Source organism: Polypterus senegalus, chromosome 3 (assembly GCF_016835505.1).
Source record: "Polypterus senegalus isolate Bchr_013 chromosome 3, ASM1683550v1, whole genome shotgun sequence".
In the NCBI taxonomy this organism is placed as follows: domain Eukaryota; kingdom Metazoa; phylum Chordata; class Cladistia; order Polypteriformes; family Polypteridae; genus Polypterus; species Polypterus senegalus.
In genome coordinates, this window is record NC_053156.1 from 140,926,039 (window position 1) to 140,950,809 (window position 24,771).

The 24,771-nt window shown below is 39.8% G+C and overlaps 1 protein-coding gene across 2 annotated transcripts in view; it reads left to right on the top strand.

Annotated features, from left to right (window-relative positions):
* The window catches only part of rragd (ras-related GTP binding D), a 104,726-nt gene that overhangs the window by 75,979 nt on the left and 3,976 nt on the right, over nucleotides 1-24,771 (top strand). The window contains exon 6 of one of the 2 annotated variants that reach the window (XM_039747992.1): nucleotides 10,975-11,123. In XM_039747992.1, coding sequence (XP_039603926.1) covers nucleotides 10,975-11,123 — 149 coding nt within the window. Of the gene's footprint in view, nucleotides 1-6,291; nucleotides 6,470-10,974; nucleotides 11,124-24,771 lie in introns of those variants that run through there. The other variant, XM_039747993.1, reaches the window with a different exon arrangement.

Sequence of the window (24,771 nt, forward strand, 5' to 3'; positions counted from 1 at the left end):
AAAGTTGAAGCCAATCCCAGCAGCACTGAGTGCAAGGCAGAAAAATAACCCTGAAAAGGGTGCTATGCCATAAAAGGGCTCACTTAAATACACATCCCCCCTCATGTAGAAAGAAGCAAATATAAATAATTAAATAACACTATGTCCTTGTAGATGTGATTTGTTTATTCAGCTTTTAAATAAATAAGACATTTTTTTTTTATTTTACGTTGTGTGTTCAAAGTTTATTTGAGTATTTTAAAGGGTCCAGAGATCATAATGCAGAGTTCTACAAAATGACATCAATTGAAGTTTTTATATAAAATGGGAATAATATAAAGCAGAATTTCATCTGTGTTTTAGATCTTGGACAGTTTCCACATATGTAATGCCAGCATAACAGGAACAGACTCTATTGACATATTGAGAGTGTAGATGAACATTTCACATAATCATTTAATCTGGTTAGTTAGCGATAATGAAACATGCGGAAAAATATCATTAACAATATTAAATGCAGATATGAGTATTGGCAAACAGGATACACCAGATGCTCTATATGTCGTTAGTGTGCCATGCAGAAATAATTAATTTGGTTTGCTCAAATATGTATCCAGTACACCTATGTAATGAGAATGAGCAGTAGTCAGACGGGATCACTAACATGTTAATAGTTATTATTTCTGAACTTATTCTGAAGTTTTCTTATCTGAAATGAAAATCCTTAAAATCCACAGGGACAAAAACCTAACAATTCTTGGTGTCCTTTCACTTCTGAGTATCCGATTGCCTCCAAAAAGTCATATCTTCAAGGCAGGGCTGCAACTGTCTGTGTTATCTGAGCAACAGCTTGGCCAATGCATTCCCTTCTGGGACCATGTACTTTCTTAAGGTTGGAAGGTGTTGTCACCTCTGTCTCTTGACCCAGGCAACGTCTTGCCAACCAGACACCTCCTCATAAGGTCTTTCTTACTCTGAGTATTCATTCCGTCATATCCATCCATCCATCCATTTTCCAACCCGCTGAATTCGAACACAGGGTCACGGGGGTCTGCTGGAGCCAATCCCAGCCAACACAGGGCACAAGGCAGGAACCAATCCTGGACAGGGTGCCAACCCACCGCAGAACACACACAAACACACCCACGCACCAAGCACACACTAAGGCCAATTTAGAATCACCAATCCACCTAACCAGCATGTCTTTGGACTGTGGGAGGAAACCGGAGCGCCCGGAGGAAACCCATGCAGACACGGGGAGAACATGCAAACTCCACGCAGGGAGGACCTCCCTCATATCCAACTGGCTAATTATTTATTCAGTTATTCAACTTTACTAATTGAAATACAGTATATTTCTGTTTTGGAAAGTGTGTATTTTGTTTTTCCCAGAAATATTAATAGGGATTTGTATTGTTCTATAATCTTCAAGAATGGTTCCAAAATTTTGAATCTTAGGGCTAGAGTCAGCCTCTTTAAATATGAAGATTTTTTTTCCTTCAAAAGCTCTTTGAATGTATGTCATTTCAGTTCAGTTGTGTCTGGGTACTGTTTCAGGTGCCTTTTCTTCCAGTCTATTGATTGTTTCAGAGTGCATAAAAGAATGTTATTGTACATATTGGCAAGTACCTAAAGCACTTACCAAAGAAGCCGAAAATTCAGATTTAGGTTAGACTAGGACGTTAAACAATTTTTCTATCTTACACTACCTTATAGTGCCGTGTAGTGGTAGCTCTGCTGCCCCAAAATAAGGAGACTAGGATTCATATCCAGGTTGCTCCCTGCATGAAGTTTGCATGTTTCCCTCATGCCCACGTGGGTTTCCTCCGGGTGCTCTGGTTTTCTTCTGCAGTCCAAAGACATACACATTAGATGACTTGGTGATTATAAATTGATCCTTGTGTGTATGTGTTCACTCAGTGATAGACTGACTCATTGTCCAGGGATTGTTCCTGCCTTGCACCCTATAATAGCTGGGCTAGGCTCAGTCTGCCCCATGACCCTGCTCTGGATAAGTTTGTTATGAAAAAGGCTGGATAGACATTATTACGCCTGTAAAATCATTGATTTAATCTAAAGGTATTTTCTGTTTTTGATTTTTCATTGTCTGTAAGTGAGGCTGCCACTTTTCTTGTATTGTATAGGTATGCCATTTCATGATGGGGCATGAGGATGTGGTGTTTAACACTGCTCTCTCACACAGTAAGTACAATGACACAGTTCCAAAGACCTGGGTTTAAATCCCAGCCCAGTCTGTGCGCACTTGTCCCTAGGTTCATGTATTTTATATTGATAAATTGGCCTGTTGTGAGTGTACAGTATGTACAGTATGTCTTATGGTGAAATAGTATCCTTTATAGGGTTGGTTACTGTTTTGTACTCAGTGGTGATGCCTTTCTTCAGACAAATATAGCAATATTGTTCATGGTTCAAGTCAAGTCAGCTTTTAGAACCATATAGAAATACACAATCAGGTAACAGAGCATGTCTCAAGGACCATAGTGCATAGACTGAACATCACAGTACAATACAATACAACAGGCAATAAACACAATAACCTCACAGGGCAATTTAAATGCCATCAACGTAGACAAGATACAGGCATGTATCATTAGTGCTCACTTTTTTAACTGAGGTGTAAGTGGCATATCAGCATATTCTGAACATGAGTTACAGAAAGCAGAGGTCTTGAATACACAAAACAACAGCAGCATTGAACAGAGAGCAGCATGTAATGTAGTAGCGTGCAAGGGGAGACAGCCAAATCAGTACCCTTGTTGAGTAACAGCATATAACATTTTCGGTTGCATAGAGCAGTAGAGCATTTATCTGTATATGTGAGACCAGGGTGGTAATTGGATAGTTCAAGAAAGCTTTTGTAGAATGGAGAGACTGGCTGGGAGATGTTAAGGTAGGGCAGGAAGTTGTTGGGGTAGCATAATATTAAAGAGCCTGACAGCCTGTACAAAGAAGCTGTTGCACAGTCTATATGTTGATGTAGCTCTGTTTCTTTTTAACCATCTATACATACATTTTTTAAACTAGTATTTTTTACTTCAAATTAATCTGTTAGTGGAGAGTTAATTGGTTTCCCATGAGACACACCCTTTATTCATGTAAAATCTGATTTAACAGCAACTAATTTAAAAAATGAACAGGGTTTATAAAGAATACAAAAACACTACAAAACTAAAAACCTATAAATGTCACAAATGCTACCCACATGGAACAAAGTTTCCTAAATCAAAATTATTGGATGAAGCTCTTCTGAGCAATGATTGGACACTTTCTGCCCCTAGCTACAGTTACAGTGCCTTGGGGAAAAAAGTGATTGTCACGTTAGTGACTTTACGTAAGAATAATCAAAAGGTGTGACTTTGAAAATAGATATTATTTCAAAGCCAAACATAACTTCTGCAGTTTCTGTTTCAAACCAAATGATAAAGGAAAGCAGAGAAGCATTAAAGTGGGTATTTCACGGCATTGTTTCTGAAGAGTAGTTGTTAAATTGTCAAATACAAGCAATATGCAGACACTCTTAAAACACAATGACCCTGATGCTTTGTTCTGTTGATTTTCTCTGCTTCTTTGTCATCAGCCTCCCCATACACATCCATATGCTTTAGGCTTTTAATATGTTTGAGTGTACTTTTGCTGTGATTCATTTTTAGAAGAAATAATTTGTAGCTTATTATTTATTCATTATTTGTAGGCTAATGTTGGTTTAAATAAAAATTTACACTGTTTGCAAACAAAAACAAATTTAAACCCTTCATTTAAATGTAAAAAAAATGACCACAACAGTATATTAATGTACACTACAAACAGTAACCCACCCACATGCCCAGATTATGGTGATATAAATATATACTATCATTATGTTTTTGTTAGTTAATCAATTAAGCTAAATGGCCTACCATCACATCCCGGCTGTCAGGGTTATGGGAGCCAGATCCTATCCCGGTGGTATCTAGTACAAAGAAGGAATTGATATGACACCAGTCTTAGTTAGTGACCAATTAAAGTACACCAGCTCATCAAACACATACAGCTATTCAATGTAAGAGAAATCAACTTAGACAGACAAGAGCTTAGATGAGATTTGAATCCAACACTCCTTACACCATCATCTTGTTTCTTTAATTAGTTTTTTTCCATTTTTATTTTTTCTATTAAATTTTTAGGTTGTTAGTGTACAGTTTCTCTAATAGTATTCACCAGATTGGACGCATTACTGGTGGGGATGAGGCGGCCTACATGAGGAGGGTGGACAGTCTGGTGTCATGGTGTGAGGACAACAACCTCACCCTCAACACTGACAAGATGAAGGAAATGATAGTGGACATGAGGAAGGAGAGAAGACCTCACCGGCCACTGTTCATTCGAGGGCTTGAATGTGAAAGGGAGAGCAGTATTAAATACCTGGGGGTCTACATCAGTGAGGACCTCACTTGGACTCCTAACACCACACAACTGGTCAAGAGGGCTCAAAAGCGGCTGTACTTTATGAGGAGGCTGAGGAAGTTTGGTATGTCGACTAAGATCCTCGGCAACTTTTACAGCTGCATTGTTGAGAGCATCTTGACCAGCTGCATCACGTGGTGCTGCATCATATGGTACGGCAACACTACTGCTATGGACCGCAAACGCCTGCAGAGAGTGGTAAAGACAGCTGAGAAGATCACCAGGACCCCACTACACTCTCTGCAGAGCATCTATAACTGCAGAGTCCGCAGGAGAACTGCCTCGATCCTCAGGGACCCCCACCCACCCTCAACACAAACTGTTCACACTTCTGCCCTCAGGCAGGAGGTACAGAAGTATGAAATGCAGGACTTCCAGGCTAAAGAACTCTTTCTTTCCCAAGGCCATTAGATTCCTGAATAACTGACTGGAGTTTATAACCATGGGCCACCTCATTATATCTACCTCACACAACTGTATTTGACTTGTCCATCACACACCTACCTGCACAATTACACTTTATACTTCTATTCTGTTTTTATACTTTATGCTGCCTCTGCTACTTCTTATCTATCTGCTACTTATTATTTATGTTTATCTTTATACGTTGTTTTTTTTATTTGGTGTGGACAGCAAAGAAAGAATTTCATTGTACAGGGAAACGTGTTTCCTTACTGTGCACAGTAATAGAATAGAAACACTTTTTCTGCTCCATTGTTTGGCTGATAGATCCGCAGCCTTGCATGGGTATTTGAGAATATCTGCTCACCTTATATAACCATTGTAAAGAGTTATAGCCTGATTCAGTTTTTTATTTTTTTAATTTTACTCTGCAAGTACTTTGCTTTGTTTTTTCCATATCTTTAAGTCCATGGGGTATGCTATCTCTGTATATCTTTTGCATTTTTATTTTGTTTTTTCTTCACCAGAATATGTTGGCCATCTCTCAAACTTTCATTTAAATTTTATTATTTCATCTTTCCTTCAAGTGCAACAAATGCAGATATGTGTGACCAGTGAAGCAGCAGTGTTGAAGTATTGCTAAGGGGCACAGAGCTTTAAACAAAGAAGCAAATACTGAGTGGCTCTAATTTAAAATTAGGATGTGTACATTCAGTACAACATCTGGTAGGCCTTTGTTAGCACAGAGGCTAGTGGGAGTGTGGAACAATCTAGCATTTAATGGTTTCTAAGAACTCATTCAACAAAATGCAGGATCCAAACCCCAATAATGTGCTGGGGGAAGTCCGCACCTCCAATTCTTTGGTCGATGACCTTGCGCTTGGAGTGTATGACTAGCGCTGCCTGTGAAATTGATCAGTCAGCCTGCACATTATGCTTCACTGCCAGCAGAGCCTAGTTGCATTTTTTCCCTTTCCATGTCCCTGTGCTTTTCCAGGCCCCAAGTCCCAATTTCATGGGTAAAATAGCCTGCATGTCAGTTTTTTGGGTCATTATGCGTGCCATGGCATAAGCTCTGGATTGAGTCCAAAATCAAGGTTCAAGGCCCAGGGATGCATGGGTTTTTGTGTGACACACAAACAACCATTAGCATTTTATGTATATAAATATCTTATATGTCAAAAATACTTAAATACTCTACTTTTCTCCCATCTAATATATTACATACAGTATATATTATTAGAGTTGGTGGGAGAAGTAGGGTATTACAGTATTTTTTATCATATCAGTACACCAATTACATACTGCATTTTATGCATCATATAAAGATAATGTATTGTCACACATGTACGATTAGGAGGCAGTCAAAGAGCCTAAAGGTGAGTAAAACATCGTGAGATAAGGGGTTGTCACGTGGTACTTACCTAAACTCTCTTTTACCAACAGAAAACAAGAAGAGAAATAATTCCGCAACTTCCGGGTTTCAAAATGGCCGTGATTATGTCACTTCCGGCCAACATTGATGACGTCACTTCTGCCTCCTCAAAATGACGTCGTTTCTGGTTCCTGTTACAATGTCACCATTTTGCCAACCATTTCCTGTCACCTGTTTTCTGTTCTATATAACCACCATTTTCATTACAGTAAAGTGGTTCATTGTGCTTTCCAGACTTTGAATCATTGCATTTTTTTCATTATTGTCTGTACGACAATATACGGGGACGGTCCCCAAACCTTTATTTTTGTTTTTGTGACATTCTTTCTTCCACAGAATACTATGCATCATCTACAAGAATGTAAAAGCAATGTATTTTATTAGTGCATACATAATAAGATGCATTCCATCAAACTGCACACTGTAAACATTGCCAGTGCTTAATATTGTCTTATGCTAAATACATTGTCATAATTTAAGCCAAGTGTTTGACTTAATTTTGTTGCAGCAAAAAAAAAAAAGCTTAATATAAAATGTATATGCCCTGTGGTGGGCTAACGCCCTGCCCGGGGATTTGTTCCTGCCTTGCACCGTGTGGCTGGAATTGGCTCCAGCAGACCCCTGTGACCTTGTGTTAGGATATAGCGGGTTGGATAATGACTGACTGACTGACTAATTCATAACATTACCTGGATGGATAGCAGTTTTTCTTGCTAGATATTTAGGCACACAATGTGTCTAGAGGGTCAGGTGACTCTTTTAATCTTGGGTTGTGATTCAAAGTGGTATCTTAATGGAACTGATGGAAGCCGAGTAAAACTTTTATGCCCATCTTATACTTTTTTACTGTCCTTCTTGGACATTTTTTAGGGGCCATCTTCCCTTTCATGTTTAGGCCTTATGCCCTTGATCCAATCCTAGCACAACCATTGTGTTTGAATGATCTGCCAATCACTGTTCTACTTGTGGTTGTGGGCTAGGACAAAATGTGTCTTTCAGTCTTACAGACTCCAAACTGTTGTTAAATCCCAAGTGCATCTTATAGCTAGTTTTGACCTGTCATGCAGTAAACCTTTCTTATTATAGACTAACTTAAAAGTTACAGTAAAACATTTTCTTGTAAACTATAAACATTTTTTTCTAGTACAGTACATGCATTTATCAAAACAAGAATGCCAGAAAGTGTTCAAAGTCCCAAAATCCATCCTCATTATCCACACATTTGTATATGTTGAAACAATATTTTAATTATGAAACATTAGAATCATAGTTGATGGTTGACAGTCCAAGTTAGTGTCATCTCACAAGGACTCTCCCAGAGTAAAGTTTAGAAAGTGACCAGATTCACAAATTTACCTTTAAGCTAAGACAGCAAGAGGCAAATAAAAACAAGAAAAAGATTACAAGTCATCTTTACGTGACAGATGTGATAGATCCATTTGAATGGTTTGCAAAGGCCAAGCACTAAAAGAAATTAAAAAGTGCTAACATCAAGCTGATTTTCTTCAGTATGGATTTACATGCTTGCTTATTAAAGGCTAGCCCTTACTGTATATTCTGTATGGTTTTTGATCAAAACTCATCATCCATGGATTTTTAAAACCTGTTACATTTAAGAAACATTTAAAAACAAGGAATTACAGTGTACATGTACACACTTAAAGTATATGAATTCTCTTGTTACAGTATGTGTAGGCCTTGTTCTCTATTTTTGTTCCTTTTTCATGTTTTTGTTTTGTCTGATTTAAAGTAATTATTATTATTGTAGCTATTTATATTATGTTTACAGTATTTTATTTATATATTATGATGTTTCTATGTAAAAGTGTTTGTTCTCTTATGTCTAATGCATTTTGTGCATGGTTTCCGAAGAGGCGGTGCCACCTGTCCATCTCCATTAAGGGACTGCCACCAGCTCGATAAATGCTAATGGGTTAATGCAGTCCCTTGTGGTTCATTTGAATATATAGCACCCTTGCCATGCTTAAGGTCTGTTTCTGTGTTCTTTTTTGCATTTCTGTTTACTTCTCTGCACTGTTTTTTGGATTCTCCTTACTAGATTTAAGTATTTGGGACTTTGCTGCTTAGATCTGCCTTTTTAGGAAAACCATTTTGCTTATTTTTGTATTTTAAATGTGTTGCTGTTTTTCTTTTCGTAAAAGCTGGGGTTTCAGGTTGTCTCCCTCCCTTGTGGTGCATTCTGACTATTTTTGGACAGTTTGAACTTAAGTAGCTAAAGCCCCATAAAGCCAACACATTGGTAGGCACCAGGCTGCCTTTGAGAGTACCTTTGCTGGGCCGGCTGGAGGGATTGAGGCCTGCTCTGTGGCTCATTTTTCGAGGCCTCACCACGAAACACACAACAGATATGTTATGTGTCTGCTTTGAGTATCTTGAAATCGTTTAGCTATTTGTAGCTTTCAAGTGGAATATGTTCTATTTCGTCCAAGTTTAGGCTGAATGTTTTCTGCGTTTTGGTTTCATTTGTGATATCGCTGTTGTTTGCTTGATTTTTTTCTCCTCATTATGTTATTTTTCCATTTTTACTATACAATACAATGTAACTTATTTTTGTTTAACAGTTTTCAATTAATGCAGGTTCAGAGCTCTGTGAACAAATTACCAGGTAAAATAGAAGTCTAATTACAAAATACAGAATTAGTACATACAAAGATACAGATTTGTTAAAACAAACACAAAACAAAGTACAAACTGATGGATATAAATGGAAACTAAGAATATCTGTCCATTAATTAATTGTTGAACGATGACCAGTTGACAACAGAGGAGATGAAAATGTAAAAGATATAGTCAAAGACAAAGTTAGACACAGGCAGAGTCCTCTATCAGCTGGCTGCCTACCTCCTCCTGGGCATTTTAAAGTCTGTGATGGGCCATCCTGATGAAAGGATGCGTCTGCCTGATGATTCCAAGTTCCTTTATCTGAGGTGACTTTTCTATAAGCAGCAAAACAGCTTGTCAGGACAGGAGTGTGGCACCAAGTGCCAAATGAAGATACAGAGAAAAGTAACAATAGAGAAGGGTTAGTAAAAGTTTTTAAACATTGTATTACTAACATTTTTGTACAAATCACTAACAAACAAGTACGGTATGCATGGTTAATTGGCAGCTCTAGTCAGAGTATGCTAGACTAAAGTAGTGAGTCCTAAACCTGAATTTAAAGGCCAAAACTATCTCTTATATTCCCTGTAACTTAAAGCTCAACCTCCCACTATTATTTTATTAATCCTTGGAATCTTCAGTAGGCTAGCATCCTAAGATCTAAATGTGGGCTCTGGTTTGTATACAAAAATAAGTTCAAATCATTAAGCAGGGTCTTGACCCTTTAAGGCTTTACATGTTTAAAGGAGAATTTTAAAAGCAGCCAAAACTGGGAGCGAGTGCAAGGTCTTGAGAAATGCAGTTATGTTGGCTACCTGCAGCAGCATTTTGTATTTAACAATGAACCAATAGCTGCATAAAGAACAATTTGAACAGCCAGTGAATAACACATTGCAGTAGTCAATCCAACTAGAAATAAACACAAAAATTAATTTCTCAGTTTCCTGCATATTTAAAAAAGTCTCATTTTTCCAACATATTTAAGATGGAAAAACATGTTTTGGATAGTTTTGTAATGTGTGTTTTAAACAACATACTAGTGTGGAAGATAACACCTAAACCCAGCCTTGGCACCAATGTGTGCTGTACACCATAAATGAGTATCATCAGTCGTTTTGTGGAGATTTCTGAGATATTTGAAATAACATTTCCACAGTTAAAAAAATATAATGTAGGATGTATTGAGACAAGAATTTTTCTTTTCAGGTATAGTAATTCATATTTTTGCATATAAGAATATGACTTCAGCATTAACATCAATTTGATAAAAATGGATTAAGACATTTCAGTTTATTTCATAATTGAATTGCAAGACTTAACATTTTAAAACATAATAAAACCACAGCATTAATTCTTCCAGTTAGCAACCTAATCATATATCATCAGTGTTTATCACATCCTGGCAGAGCCATATAAACGTATTATTGCCCTTTGCGATTATTTGTAGAAGGACCAGTATATATACTGCAGCTCTAATGTGGCCAATGTAACATTAAGCCCCAGTCATGATGGTTGCATTTTTTAACATTTTCTTCTGGTTTCAACTGGAGAATGGTTATCTTTGTATAAACCTTCCAGACATACCTTTATTTTAAGAATGCCTTTAGAAACCTGTTCTTGGATCCAGTGCTGACTGAACTTTCCTTCCTTAGTGTTCTTCATTTATAGCCCCAGCTGTAGAAATTACTTAAAAAGGTTGATCTTTTACTTCATCTTGTCCTTTTCGGACAGGGTTAAGGCTCCTTGCGCTTCTGGTTGCCTATCTGAGGTGTGTCCTGGTGTCAGAGTTTTCCAGTTTATTCCTGAGAAAAAGAATAGGCTCTTAGGCATCTATAGTTCGTAACCCCTTTTCCAATGGTATTCCCTGTATTCTGTCCAGCCAGAACAGGTGATGTGAATTTTCAAAATATGCTGTAAATACAGTAGGCAAGCTAGTGTGAAGCTTCAGAATGATTTTACATACGTAAAATCAATTTGCTGCTAGTGACTGATCCTACTTTCATTTACAGTTGATTTGTCTGTATGAAGTTAATAAATAAAACCAACCATTCTTGTTTGTCTCTCTTTTTCAGATTGTCAGGTGATGAATGTGGCACTCCTTATGACAAAGAATCCATGGCAATTATTAGGCTGAACAACACAACAGTTATGTATTTGAAAGAAGTCACTAAATTCCTTGCTTTAGTGTGTTTCCTCAGGGAGGAAAGCTTTGAAAGAAAAGGTAAAGATTAAGAGTTTTGCATTTTCTTGTGCTAATCTTGATAGGTTTGATAAATAATCATGTCATTGCCTGACATGTGTAAAAAATGTAGGCATTATTGTCCTTATTTAAGTGTGAAGAACATTATCATATATTCTGTTTTTTTAATCGTTTGCATTAGGTATACGTACAAATCTTACAGATTGTCTGCTTTAAACATATAGTGCTTTTTAAATCTCATTGTGATGTATTCAGTCTTGAAAAAGGGATTAGCTAGTATGCACTGAAGTCAAAAAGTAAAGCTAATGATGGTCAGTACTATAGCATTAAAGAGCTGGATTCATAGTGTTTGTAAGGTTTTGTTTTAAAATATGTTAATAAGTAGTTTGCATGTTCTCCCCGTGTCTGCGTGGGTTTCCTCCGGGCGCTCCGGTTTCCTCCCACAATCCAAAGACATGCAGGTTAGGTGGATTGGCAATTCTAAATTGGCCCTAGTGTGTGCTTGGTGTGTGGGTGTGTTTGTGTGTGTCCTGCGGTGGGTTGGCACCCTGCCCTGGATTGGTTCCTGCCTTGTGCCCTGTGTTGGCTGGGATTGGCTCCAGCAGACCCCCGTGACCCTGTATTCAGATTCAGCGGGTTAGAAAATGGATGGATGGATGAAGTAGTCCATATATATAAGTAACTAGCAAAATACCCGCGCTTCACAGCGGCGAAGTACTGCCTTAAAATTTTTATTAAGAAGAAAATTAAACCTTTTTAAACTGAGGGAAAATATACCAATAATTATTTGTTAAGGATCTCTTTGTATACCACATTTTGAGTTCGGCCCTCCGGTTGTAATATGACCAAGCTGTGCGCTGAGCTTACTCTTGAGCATGCAACGTACAGTTGGCCATGTGAACAGATAGATAGATAGATAGATAGATAGATAGATACTTTATTAATCCCAAGGGGAAATTCACATAATCCAGCAGCAGTATACTGATACAAAGAAACAATATTAAATTAAATAGTAATAAAAATGAAAAGAATTAAAATAAAATTAATGTTAGCATTTACTCCCCCGGGTGGAATTGAAGAGTCGCATAGTGTGGGGGAGGAACGATCTCTTTAGTCTGTCAGTGGAACAGGACAGTGACAAAAGTCTGTCACTGAAGCTACTCCTCTGTCTGGAGATGACACTGTTAAGTGGATGCAGTGGATTCTTCATGATTGACAGGAGTTTGCTTAGTGCCCGTCGCTCTGCCACAGATGTTAAACTGTCCAACTTTAATCCTACAATGGAGCCTGCCTTCTTAACAAGTTTGTCCAGGCGTGAGGCGTCTTTCATCTTTATGCTGCCACCCCAGCACACCACCGCGTAGAAGAGGGCACTCGCCACAACCATCTGGTAGAACATCTGCAGCATCTTACTGCAGATGTTGAAGGATGCCAACCTTCTCAGAAAGTATAGTCTGCTCTGAGCTTTCTTACATAGAGCATCAGTATTGGCAGTCCAGTCCAATTTGTCATCCAGCTGCACTCCCAGATATTTATAGGTATGCACCCTCTGCACACAGTCACCTCTGATGATCACAGGGTCCATGAGGGGCCTGGGCCTCCTAAAATCCACCACCAGCTCCTTGGTCTTGCTGGTGTTAAGGTGTAAGTGGTTTGAGTCGCACCATTTAACAAAGTCTTTGATTAACTTTCTGTACTCCTCCTCCTGCCCACTCCTGATGCAGCCCACAATAGCAGTGTCATCAGCGAACTTTTGCACGTGGCAGGACTCCGAGTCATATTGGAAGTCTGATGTATATAGACTGAACAGGACGGAGAAAGTACAGTCCCCTCGGCGCCCTGTATTGCTGCACACAATGTCAGACCTGCAGTTCCCAAGGCGCACATATTGAGGTCTGTCTGTAAGATAGTCCACAATCCATGCCACAAGGTGTGAATCTACTCCCATCTCAGTCAGCTTATCCCTAAGGAGCAGAGGTTGGATGGTGTTGAAGGCGCTAGAGAAGTCCAAAAACATAATTCTTACAGCACCACTGCCTCTGTCCAGGTGGGAGAGGGATCGATGAAGCATATAGATGATGGCATCCTCCGCTCCCACCTTCTCCTGGTATGCGAACTGCAGAGGGTCTAGGGCGTGGACGGACCTGTGGCCTCAGGTGGTGAAGCAGCAGCCGCTCCATGGTCTTCATCAGATGTGACGTCAGAGCAACAGGCGGAAGTCATTCAGCTCACTAGGACGTGATACCTTTGGGACAGGAGTGATACAAGATGTTTTCCAAAGCCTGGGACTCTCCCTGTTCCAGGCTCAGGTTGAAGATGCGCTGTAGAGGACTCCCCAGTTCCAACGCACAGGCCTTCAGCAATCGTGGCGATACACCATCTGGACCCGCTGCTTTGCTGGCACAAAGTCTTTTCAGCTCTCTGCTCACCTGGGCTGCTGTAATTGTGGGTGGGGATGTCTCACCTATGCTGGTATCAGCAGAAGGATGGTTGGAGGATGCAGTACTCGAGGTGAGAGTGGGTTACTGTGATCAAACCTATTAAAGAAGTTGTTCATTTGGTTTGCTCTCTCCACGTCTGTCTCGATGCGGCACCCGCCGAGCTGCAGCCAGTGATAATCTTCATCCCATCCCACACTTCCTTCATACTGTTTTTCTGCAACTTCTGCTCCAGCTTTCTCCTGTACTGCTCTTTCGCCGCCCTGAGCTGGACTCGGAGTTCCTTCTGCACGCACTTCAGCTCATGCTTATCACCACCTTTAAAAGCCCTTTTCTTCTGGTTCAAAAGGCCCTTGATGTCACTTGTAATCCATGGCTTGTTGTTAGCATAGCAGCGTACTGTTCTTACTGGAACTACAATGTCCATACAGAAGTTGATGTAATCAGTTGTGCATTCAACAGCCTCTTCAATGTTCTCACTATGTGATCTCAGCAATATATCCCAGTCTGATGGTTGGAGGATGCAGTACTCCGAGGTGAGAGTGGGTTACTGTGATCAAACCTATTAAAGAAGTTGTTCATTTGGTTTGCTCTCTCCACGTCTGTCTCGATTGCGGCACCCCGCTTCGAGCTGCAGCCAGTGATAATCTTCATCCCATCCCACACTTCCTTCATACTGTTTTTCTGCAACTTCTGCTCCAGCTTTCTCCTGTACTGCTCTTTTGCTGCCCTGAGCTGGACTCGGAGTTCCTTCTGCACGCACTTCAGCTCATGCTTATCACCATCTTTAAAAGCCCTTTTCTTCTGGTTCAAAAGGCCCTTGATGTCACTTGTAATCCATGGCTTGTTGTTAGCATAGCAGCGTACTGTTCTTACTGGAACTACAATGTCCATACAGAAGTTGATGTAATCAGTTGTGCATTCAACAGCCTCTTCAATGTTCTCACTATGTGATCTCAGCAATATATCCCAGTCTGTAGTTCCAAAGCAGTCTCTCAGAGCCTGCTCTGCCTCAGGGGACCACTTCCTGAATGAGCGTGTGGTTGTAGGTAGCGCCCTCACTCTTGGTTTGTATTGAGGCTGAAGCAGAACCAGGTTATGATCTGCTTTCCCAAGCGCAGGCAGTGGGGTGGCGCTGTATGCGTCTTTAATGTTTGCATATAGTAGGTCAATAGTCCTGTTTCCCCGAGTTTTACAATCCACATACTGGAAGAAGGCAGGTAATGTTTTATCCAGCGTTACATGGTTAAAGTCTCCAGCGATTAGCACAAGTGCCTCAGGGTGCTGCGTTTGTAACTTAGCAACTGCGGAATGGATGATGTCACACGCTATCTCCGCGTTCAGAGAGGGGATGTAAACAATAACAGCAATCACGTGTCCAAACTCTCTGGGCAAGTAATAGGGGCGCAGACTTACGGCCAACAGTTCGATGTCCCTGCAGCAAGTGGAGATTTTAACGTTTACATGTCCTGAGTTGCACCACTTTGTATTGACATAGAGAGCGAGTCCTCCTCCTTTTTTCTTTCCACAGGTACTTGCGTCTCTGTCCGCTCTAACTGTGCTAAACCCGGGTAGCTCCACGCTAGCATCTGGGATGATAGACGTTAGCCATGTTTCACTAAAACACAGCAAGCTGCATTCTCTGTAGGTTCTGACATTTTTCACCAGCACAGCCAGTTCGTCGATCTTATTTTGTAGTGAGTTTACATTTCCCAGGATCACAGAAGACACCGACAGTTTATAACGCCATTTTCTCGATTTAATCTTATTTTTATCTTTGCGCGCTCAGCTGCCCCGATATCGTCGTCTTACCTCGTCAGGTAAATAAGGAACCTCACCGGCATAAGCATTTCTTCTCAGTGCTTTAAGCTGACTTCTTGAATAGGCAATTCTCGGAGTGTAACAATCCATGTCAAATAGTAAAATAGTAAAAATGTGTAAAAAGTGTCCAGGGAGCAATTCCACATAAAAGAAAGTGGTAGAAGTGATCAGTTAGATAGAGAAAAATAGAGATAAAAAGGTAAAAAGATAAAGTCGTATACGGAGCTGCTGGAAAGGCTGCCACTCAGATGCGGCGCCGGAAATGAATGTAATGAACAGTAATCTTGTTTCAAATCTCACAGCTTGGATTGCTTGGATTGCTCCTGTCATAATCAGTTTGAGTTTCATGGTTTGTTTCAATTACGACAGTATTTGCAGTACTTGTGTTGAAGTGACATTCGGCATCTTTCAAGCGTTGTAAGCATACAACCGGTTTCATCAATAACTTCACATCCAGCTTTTGAGAGTTTAAACATTCATAAACATCAAAGTGTCCATTACTGAAATCTTCACCTGTGAGTCTAAAATGTTTAAGAGGCACTGGCAGTTGTCGAAAGGTGTAAAATATTTGGCCATTTCGGTACACTTGAAAGCGATAACCGAACAATTCAGTGGCAGCCATCAACTCACATGCAGAACCATAGGTGAAGGGCTTAAGCATTTCACTCTTCTAGTGCTCCTGTGTAGTATAATTATCTCCTGTACCATCATCAGTCTACACCTTGAACCTGTCCCAGTCATTCAATACATAAGACACAATGTTCCTCCGGATATCAAGAGTGAGCCTGATATGGCTGTGCAATATGTAACACAGAGAATGGAAAAGGTAGGTGCCATCTCCGGACATGGAAACCACTCGGTAAGTGACAGTTCTTTGATCAATGGTGATGACCTCGATAGACATGTTAATGGGGGTACAGTTGGAATGATAAAGGAAATGGGTACCTGAACGATGTAAAGTAAGTCTAAAATACCTAAACAATAACTATAATCGTAATAAATGAACAATAAAACAGTGGAGAAGCCGTAGATTAAATAAAAATGCTGTAGTATCAGCAGGGAGACGTTAATCCCGTGGCGAAGCAAGGAAGTGAATGTAGAGACCGGAGCAACGGATGGCCTTATATAGGCAGGCAGCCAACAACGTGGGAGGCGTTGGGATGGGGACAACGCCGCCTCACACGGTGACCGAGCTGCAGGCTATGGACGTATATATGTACGTAAGTAGGATTCAGTTAGCGTTGGGAACCCGCGTACCAAATTTCTTGAAGATGGGCCCATAAGTAACAAAGACCGTTGAAAAGTTCAATATGGCTGCCGACAGTGGCATCATACCACTGAAATAAGTACGTACATCGGTTTTGGTTAGCACAGGAAAGCCACCTACCAAATTTCGTGAAGATGGGGCCATAAATAAGAAAGTTCAACATGGTGAACGTTGTCAACCGTTATGACCGTTACGTGTAGAATTTCGAAATGAAACCTGCTTAACTTTTGTAAGTAAGCTGTAAGGAATGAGCATGCCAAATTTCAGCCTTCTATCTACACGGGAAGTTGGACAATTAGTGATGTTGGAAAGTTTAATATGGCGGCCGACAGTGGTGTCATACCACCGAAATAAGTATGTACATCAGTTTCGGTTAGCGCAGGTAAGCCGCCTACCAAATTTCGTGAAGATGGGGTCAGCCTTCTACCTACATGGGAAGTTGGAGAATTAGTGACGTTGGATAGTTCAATGTGGCGTCCGACAGTGGCGTCATACCATCGAAATAAGTATGTACATCGGTTTCAGTTAGTGCAGGGAAGCCGCCTACCAAATTTTGTAAAGATGGGGCCATAAATAAGAAAGTTCAACATGGCAGATGTTGTCGACCGTTATGACCGTTACGTGTAGAATTTCGAAATGAAACCTGCTTAACTTTTGTAAGTAAGCTCTAAGGAATAAGCCTGCCAAATTTCAGCCTTCTACCTACACGGGAAGTTGGAGAATTAGTGATGAGTGAGTCAGTGAGTGAGTGAGTGAGTCAGTGAGAGCTTTGCCTTTTATTAGTATAGATAGAAACAAACATCTTCTGAAGGATTCTATTTCTTGTGTGTTCTTCATGATGCAAAGCTTGCCAAAGACTGATAAAGGACATGCCCTCTTCTAATGTAATTTCTTCTACAGCAGTGTCCAGTTGAAAGACATTTAATAAGAAATCTTCTAGGTGGGTCAATCTGGAGTTAATGTATGATTATAAACTTGAACAACAAAGGCGCAATTGTAGCAATTTTTGGTCAAATGAAGTAAAAAATAATATACATCCTTATATAAAGCATAGAAACATTGTGTATCTTACCTGTTTTTCTTATGAGTGTGGGAGTAAGCTTCACTTTTGGTTTCCTTCACAGAGTGCACTGATAATCAGAAGGACTTATCTTTTTATTTCCATTTCTGCTACCCTGCTAGGAGCACCTTTGGCAGATAATGGTTAAAGCAATAGCAAATGTATTCTTTAATTTGTCATTTTTAAGATAAATTATGTAGTTTTAGATGGTGGATAATTACACACATTTTGAGGCTAAACTTCACATTTTGGCTTCTCTTCTTCCTCCTGGGCATATACGATATACAGTTTAATGTTTGGATTTTTTTAATATTGTTTTTATTTATTTCTTAAATTTTAATTTAATCCAGTTGCCAATGAAACAGTTGCATGATTTTTCAGAATATGAATAATTTGGCTTTATGCAGGTCAGATTTTTAAGCATCCCTCAGTGACATAAATAGCAAACAGCTGGTAGTTTTGGTTCTTAGTAGAATCAGGACTGAAACAATACCCTGAGGGAATTCACAGCTTTCTTTATCTTTAGAATCGAATAGATCTAAACAGATTTGCTGTCATTTTAAGCATAATCCTTTATGTGAATTCAGCCAATATAAATTTGTTTATCCACTTATGATTTATGATCACGACACAGTGACTACCACGCTGCCTCAGGGTTCAAGTCCCACGCCTAGTCATTGTGCATGAAATTTGCACATTTTCTCCTGGCCTTCGGTTTTCCTCCCACATCCTCAATGATATTTAGGGTAAGACAACTGGCAACTCCAAATTAAATAAATGTGAAGTGTTCATGTGTATAGCTTGCAATAAACTGATATCATGGCTAAGCCTCTTTCCTGCCTTACCTCCAGATTTGTCAGAATGGGTTCAGCCCCCAACAACCTTAACTGAATTAAGCAAGTTTGAGAATATATATATATATATATATATATATATATATATATATATATATATATATATATATATATATATATATATATATATATACGTTTTAACTGAAAGAACATTGGGTAATGCTTTAGGTACTGCAAAAATACATCTGTCACACATTTACTGGACCTTAACAAACACTTCATTAAAAAGCATCAGTGAAGTGTTTATTAATATGTGCAGTGTGACCTAGTAGCAAAACTTAACTTTGGGGTGGTCTGAGGTGGCTTAACTGTGTCACATTTCTCTTGATGTTATACATTTAGTATAAGACCTGTAAATCCTTCATATTAGAAGAAATTTTAACATCATGTCAATGTGTCACACTGCATCGAGATGAATAACCAATCTGCTGATTTTTTACAAGTGTAAATATCATATCATATCATGCATAAAAATCCTTAAGGTCTTGTTACAGAAGAAGAAATGAGTAATAGGTGCATTTTACAGCATCTAAAGTGTTACCAAACAGTGTTTTTCTTCACTTAAATATATTCATAGAAATGTAGTCTTTGGCATCCCCGAATTCAATGACCCTACATGAAAACAGAATTGAACCTCTTACAATTGGCCTATTTGGTTCAAATTGGTGTGGATGCCACCATCACTATCCTTATTCTGCAAAGGCCTAATTCCACATGGATATGACCTGCCGGCTATCTATATCAGAATCATGTTTTTTGAGTTCTCTGGTATCTTTGACACTATTGTCTTCACAGCTAGGTGATAAGCTAATGTCAGTGAATGTGGAATAGTAACTACTCGACAGACAGTTTGTGAGAACAATTTGTCAGCAAAGCAGGTCTATCCAAGTAACTATCCTAGCTCCTCCAATACAGTTCCCACTGTAAATACAGTTTTAAGAGTTGCCACCTACAGAAATTCACAGGTGACTCTGCAGTAGTGCCCAACCAATATGCATTATTTAGACTGTTAATGATATTGATATGTTGGAAGCAAAGATGAAAGATTACCAGTTCATTTTGCACCATTAGGGGAATGGAGTTTAGGTGAAGGTGATATTAAATACTAGGTTCATTAATGAGTTCATATAAACATGTCTGAATTTAACATTTGTCATTCTCTCCCAAGTGCTCACCCCTGGTGGCATAAGCAAGAGAGTCTAATTGTTAAATTGATGATTGTAAAGATAATAATATAGCCCATGTTGACTTGAATATTAAGAATAAACTTCACTGACAACAAAATTGTTATGTTATGCTCTCCCATCTGCCAGTTAAATTATGCAGAAAATGTTTTAAGGGATTAAGGAACGAATAAATCAGTGCACATGTGTATATATACAGTACTGAGTGATGCATGTATTAATTAATTAAATTGAAGTATATTTATTTAAATATATATGCATATAATTTGTATCATTTAATGAACTTTGTGATTGTTATACAAAGCAGCATTGTGCTTGCCATACTCTTAGTTTTATTTAATAATTTGTTTGTTTTAATATTGTTTTTACTTTTTGTAACTTTTAAAAGCTTTACCAGTTTGATTTGCACATATTATGAGTGTTGAAGGAATGACTATCTTTTATTAGAGTCCCAAAGGTATTATTACAGTCCCAAAGGTATCACGTCCTCATGAGCTGACCGACTTCCGACCTGTCGCTGTGACGTCACATGTGATGAAGACCATGGAGCAGCTGCTGCTTCACCACCTGAGGCCACAGGTCCACCACGCCCTCGACCCTCTGCAGTTCGCATAACAGGAGAAGGTGGGAGTGGAGGATGCCATCATCTAAATGCTACACCAATCCCTCTCCCACTTGGACAGAAGCAGTGGTGCTGTAAGAATTATGTTTTTGGACTTCACTAGCGCCTTCAACACCATCCAACCTCTGCTCCTTAGGGACAGACTGACAGAGATGGGAGTAGATTCATAGCTGGTAGCATGGATTGTGGACTATCTTAAAGACAGACCTCAGTATGTGCGTCTCGGGAACTGCAGGTCTGACATTGTGGTCAGCAATACAGGAGTGCCACAGGGGACTGTACATTCTCATGTCCTGTTCAGCCTATATACATCGGACTTCCAATACAACTCGGAGTCCTGCCACATTGAAACGTTTGCTGACAACACTGCTATCGTGGGCTGCATCAGGAGTGGGTAGGAGGAGTATAGGAACCTAATCAAGGACTTTGTTAAATGGTGCAACTCAAACCACCTACAACTGAACACCAGCAAAACCAAGGAGCTGGTGGTGGATTTTAGGAGGACCAGGCCCCTAATGGCCGCGTGATCATCAGAGGTGACTGTGTGCAGAGGGTGCAGACCTATAAATACCTGGGAGTGCAGCTGGAAGATAATTTGGACTGGACTGCCAATACTGATGCTCTGTGTAAGAAAGGACAGAGCCGACTATACTTCCTTAGAAGGCTGGCATCCTTCAACATCTGCAATAAGATGATGCAGATGTTCTATCAGACATCTTCTACGTGGTGGTGTGCTGGGGAGGCAGCATAAAGAAGAGGGATTCCTCACACCTGGACAAACTGGTGAGGAAGGCAGGCTCTATTGTAGGCACGGAGCTGGACAGTTTGACATCCATGGCAGAGTGATGGCCACTGAGCAGGCTTCTGTCAATAATGGAGAATCCACTGAAATGTATCATCTCCAGACAGAGGAGCAGCTTCAGCGACAGACTGCTGTCACTGTCCTGCTCCACTGACAGACTGAGGAGATCGTTCCTCCCCCACACTATGCGACTCTTCAGTTCCACCCGGGGGTGGGGGGGTAAACGTTAACATTATACAAAGTTATTATCTGTCTGTTATACCTTCATTGTTATCACTCTTCAATTTAATATTGTTTTTTATCGGTATGCTGCTGCTGGAGTATGTGAATTTCCCCTTGGGATTAATAAAGTATCTATCTATTGTCACACACGTGCGCATGGGAGGCAGCTAAAGGGCTTAAGTAAGGACAGTTCCGAGACATACTGGGATGTGGCAGAGTGCACTGACTCTTTTTCCCCCTTTCCTGCAGACCATTCACAGGAGATTCCACCTGGTCCTCTTGACGTCACTTCTGGGACTGAGCCAATGGAAGAAGACCTTGCCGGCTCCAGCCCCTGTGATGTCACGTCCGGGCTCGCTCCAATGGCAGAAGACCTACATGAGCCCGACCCCTTTGACTTCACTTCCTGTCTTTCCCTTTAAAAGCCTTCACCTTTTCCCTATTCCCTCAGTTCTGTTTTGGATTCGGTTTTGTGCACATCAGTGCTGTATCAATATAAGCAACTTCACAGCCAGGAAACCAATTATACGGGTGGCTGCCCCAAACCTTTGTATGACTCTGTGTTGAGTTTATGACACTATCTATCTGAAAAATATTAGCTTTTCATAAGTGATGAAAAAGTACACAATTTGGAAATAAAATGTATAGTTTTCATTTTTTGTTCCAAATGTTACATTGCAGTTAGTGGCCAACTGTTAAAACAGTAAGACAGATGGCAGATGGATTTAGTTAAATGTGTGAGATTTTTGATTTAAATACTAACACAAGAACAGTTTTAAAATTTTGAGACTGGAGTCTTTGAAGAAGTAACACCTGTATCTGACTGCTTATGGTCCCTTATCTATAGATGGTGTACCAATGATGTTTTTCAATTGTGTTGCTAATCCAATATGGAGGGCTACAGTACTTAAACGTTTTTGTTGCAGCTAAAAAAATGAATGATGCTCCTAGGTAACGATCATAATTATCAATGGACGTTACATCCTTTTTCCAGGTCTACCCAGATTAGCCAGTTGCCCCCAGGTCAGAATATCACGGTTCTGGGCATCAATTGTGATAAGATGCTTGCTTTTTCATATCATTTGATGCCATATCAAGCTACATCTTCTTCAGCTTTCGCTTGACCTTAACCCCTCCAGCTCTGTTTTGGTGCACTTCTTCACCATTCATCATTTGCCTTTTGCTTAACAAGCCCAAACCTACTTAGGCCTTTCTCCTCAGCACACCTATATTGTCTCCACACCATGTCTTTCTCTCTTCTCACTTTTTGACACTTCATAAATTCATCTAATTATTTTCCTAACCATTCTTTCTAGCTTTGTTTAATGCTTCATTTTCATCTAACCCATATCTCTTCAACAAATCATACTTCTTCTCACACAGCTTTCATAAACTCTTATTTTTAATGCCAGAGAAGCTACTTTAAAAGTCAGAATGGGGAACAGCTCCCAGGAATTTCTTCCATGCACCTCTCACTCTGGCTATCACTGCTAGACCTGTACTTACAGTATATCTGCACTGAACATGCCACCAAAGTAGCAAAACAACTTCATTGTTGATATCTAAATTTACACTTACTACATCACCTTTTTGCACCTGTCTTAGGACACTTACTACAAACAAAGGTCACACTTGCTGCCTGCAGACTGCCCTTCACACACTACATCTTATATGCAACCACTTCTGATGGCCCATCGGTGAATTGAGTTTCTTCCAACATCTTTACCACTCGCTGCTTGACCATACACCCATCACTTTAATGTCTGCTTTCCCTTTACCTTCAAACATCACTGAGATCTTTCCTCCATTTACCTTGGGGTCTTTTGCTTCCAAATTAGCTTTCTATTTTAGTATCTTCTCAGTCAATAATGCTTCTCTTTTTACCATCAACATTAGATCTTTGCCATACAACAATTCCCATGGCAATCTTTTATGTACTTCTCTAGTCACCAAAACCATCACTATTATGAAGAGCAAATAAATAATTCAGCAGAAGCAGAAATTCCTTCACCTTAACTTCATTTTACTATCTGCCATTCTAACTACCACTGGTGCTTCCCCATTCATTGACATAAAAACAGACATTAACCATTCGTCCACACCTAACTTTCTTAAGGCCTCTCCAACTTTCTCTCCACCTTTTGTTACACCCTGTCTCCAGATCTAGAAATAAATGATACAGCTTTTTTCGCATCTGTTATTCCATTACCTGCATGAAACCAAATGGCATTTCACTATCTTTCACTTGATACCTGATTTTGTTTTCACTAGCATTCCCTCAGCTGCTTTTATTAGCTGCTCCAAAACCTAGATCTCTTAATTTGACCCACACTCCACTGAATCAATTTTTCCTTACTATATTGAAAGGAGCACACTTTTTTTTGCTATAGGTCTGACAACTGTCCACTCCAGCTAAGCCCACTGCTCATGTTTTTGAGTGCTTTTGTGGCCTCCTCTTTGAAAGCATACAACTTAGTGTCCTCTTTTCTTACAACTGACTTAATTATCCCAGTCATTTTCCTCATTCAGTAGCTTCTCATTGTTCTTCTTTCACATTTCCATAACCCCATTACTATCAATCCTGATGTTCCCTTCAGCATTTTTCAAGCAATTCACACCTACTACATTCTGTCTTTCTTTTGCCATCACCTTTGTGATCCTGAATACAAACAGAGCAAATAAGTAAGGATATACTTTGCATAGACAAACAATTAAAATTTGGGTGTCTACGTTACAAGGGGAAGTCAAGCTAAAGTTAGAAAATGGGATTTATTAGAAAATGAAACAAACCTTAACAAAACTGCTAATATCATTTCTCAATGTAATCTCCACCCTTCTCAATGCACTTGTGCCACTTGCCAGGACGTGCCTGGATTCCAGCAGAATAAAAGGTTGTGACTTGTCCTTGTAACCACTGGTGCATCGCTTTCTTCACGTCGTCATCTGTCTTGAATCGACGACCACCCAGATGTTTTTTTAGCCGTCCAAAAAGGTGGAAGTCATACGGTGCCAAATTTGGCGAATAAGGAGAATACCTCAGACTTTAGTTTCTCCAGACAAACCTTGGTGTTCTTAGCAGTGTGTGGGCCGGCATTGTCTTGCAGCAAAAGGACACCTTCAGACAGCAGTCCCCGTCATTTGGATTGAATAGGAGGTCTCCAGCAAGTCACAGTAACTTGCACTAATGACTGTAGTACCCGTTGGCATGTAGTGTTCGACAAGAACTCGTGTGCACGAGTGGTTATGAGGACAAGACACAACCTTTTATTCTACTGGAATCCAGACACTTCCAGGCACTTGCAAGCAGGTGGCACAAGTGCATTGAGAAGGGTGGAGATGACATTGAGAAATGAATATCAGTTTTGTTAAAGTTCGTTCCATTTTCAAATAAATCCTATT